General features: G+C 35.3%; 1 protein-coding gene across 1 annotated transcript in view; it reads left to right on the top strand.

The window, feature by feature from the left end:
• The window catches only part of HELRODRAFT_182230 (hypothetical protein), a gene marked incomplete at both ends in the record, with an annotated part of 5,114 nt that extends 3,506 nt beyond the window's left edge, over window positions 1-1,608 (top strand). Inside the window, 3 exons of the mRNA XM_009032531.1 lie at window positions 220-315; window positions 576-780; window positions 1,583-1,608. Of these exons, the coding sequence (XP_009030779.1) occupies window positions 220-315; window positions 576-780; window positions 1,583-1,608 (327 nt within the window). The remainder of the gene's footprint in view (window positions 1-219; window positions 316-575; window positions 781-1,582) is intronic.
• Window positions 1,609-2,455: the final 847 nt, after the last annotated feature.

Raw genomic sequence — 2,455 nt, 5'->3', positions numbered from 1 at the left:
CGACCACACCACAACAACCACGCCACAACAACCACACCACAACAACCACACCACAACGACCACACTACAACAACCACACCACAACAACCACACCACAACAACCACACCACAACGACCACACTACAACAACCACACCACAACAACCACACCACAACAACCACATCACAACGACCACACCACAACGACCACACCACAACAACCACACCACCTCCACTACAGGATTGTTCTAACTACGTGAAGCTTGTCGTTGTTTACAACGACACCCTACTTGCCTGTGGCTCGTCTGCTCACAACCCAATGTGTACATATCGTTCGGTGATTATCTCTTTCCATTGATTACATTTTATCATCGTCATTATTTATCAATTATCATTAGTATCATTATCTTGTTTTTCTTCATTTCAAACAGGATCTTTCGTTCACTCATACTCACTCATCCATTCATTCAACCATTCATTTATTCGTTCGTTTGTTCGTTCGTCCGTTCGTTCGTTCGTTCATCCATTCATTCAACCATTCATTCATTCATTCACATTTGCACTCTCATTCACTCATACCTTCCCCTCTCCCACCAGCTTCAACATCTCTCCAGCACGAACAACAGCATTCCCGACAAAGGGCGTATCCCACACTACCCCCACGACCAGCACACCTACCTGATGACGTCAGAGGGCTACCTCTACACCAGCATGTACATCGACTCCATGAGGCAGGAGCCATTGATTGTGAAGAGTTTGCTGGATAAGAAACTGCTGTATACTTCAAAGTCTTGGGTTTATAGTAAGTTTTGTTGTGTGTGCGTACGTGCCTGCGTGTGTACGTGTATGTTTGTGTACGTGCGTGCGTGCGTGTGTTCGTACGGATATGTTTGTGCGTGTATGTGTGTGTGTTTGTGTGCGTGCGTGTGTGTGCGTAGCTTCATTTATTTATACAACCTTACCCAAAACTACACAACTATTTTTATGTATAATTAACTGTACACACGCACACACACACACACACACACGCAGAAACACTTGCGCGCACACACAAACACAGATACAGATACACACATACAAACGCAAACACAAACACAGATACACACATACAAACACAAACACAGATACACACATACAAATGCAAACATACAAACACATATCATAATTAATTTGTAAGTACTGGCAGCGCGTTAATTATAACGTAACGACGTTGGTACATGATTTTTTGAACGAGTTGGGGGAAAAAACAACTAAACTCTTCTTAACTGCTACATTCATATTTTTTTTGTCAGAACTTTCTTTGGCTTAATTGATTGTTCTATGTTTATTATTATTATTTATTATTATTATTATTAATTATTATTATTATGGTTATTATTAATGTTATTACATGTGTCTGGTCTATACTTCTTCTTTGCTTACTCCTACTTAACTCTCAACTACGCGTCTACTTCTATTTGGGAGTTCAAACTCAGCCAAAAACATTAACTACGATAATATAAATAAAAATAATAATTATGAACAGCAACAACAACAAAAACATCAACATTAATAATAATAATAAAAATAATAATAATAATCTTATTCAATTTTCATTGTTATAGTGTTATTAATTATCATCGACGGTTAAATAATAATAATAATTATTATTATAATAATAAGAACAACAACAAAATTAATAATAATAAATAACAGTAACAACAACGACTTAGCAGTGCGTGTGAGTTAATAACTTTTTGGCCTCAAAAACGAACGGAAAGTTTTGAAATAATAAGTTTCTGGCATTCGCACGATCAAAAATGGGATATATATATATGGATATATAGATATATAAATATAGATACATATAGATATATATATATTTCATCAACAAACCACATCATCGTCTTTATCTATTTTATCATCATTTTTATGATCTATATCTCCTTTGTTATCAACGGTATCTTTAATATCATTCTTTATATCCATAATAAACTACAAAGTTATCCTCAACATCATCACTATCATTAATATAGTCTGTATCATTTTGATACTATCATTATCTTTGATATTTTTATTTCATGGATAAGCGACAACGTCATCGTCAAAATCCTAGCCATCATCCTCACCATCATCGTCAAAATCCTCACCATCATCTTCACCATCATCGTCAAAATCCTCACCATCATCATCACCATCACCATCATCATCACCATCATCATCACCATCATCATCACCATCATCATCATCATCATCATCATCACCATCACCATCATCATCACCATCACCATCATTTAAATAAAAAAGTTTTTTATTTCACAAAACAACACGTTCAAAAACTGACAAACAGTTCAAAGAAACATTTCATCTATTATTCAAGTATTTTTTAAAAGTGAAAAAACAAAAAATAATTTATCGTTTGTTTGTTTGTTTGTATGTTTGTACTTTTGTGTGTATGTGTGTGTCTGTGTGTGTGTATGTGTGTGTGTGTGTGTATG

The sequence above is a fragment of the Helobdella robusta genome, assembly GCF_000326865.2.
Source record: "Helobdella robusta unplaced genomic scaffold HELROscaffold_82, whole genome shotgun sequence".
In the NCBI taxonomy this organism is placed as follows: Eukaryota; Metazoa; Annelida; class Clitellata; order Rhynchobdellida; family Glossiphoniidae; genus Helobdella; species Helobdella robusta.
This window is presented reverse-complemented; position numbering and strand designations above follow the sequence as displayed.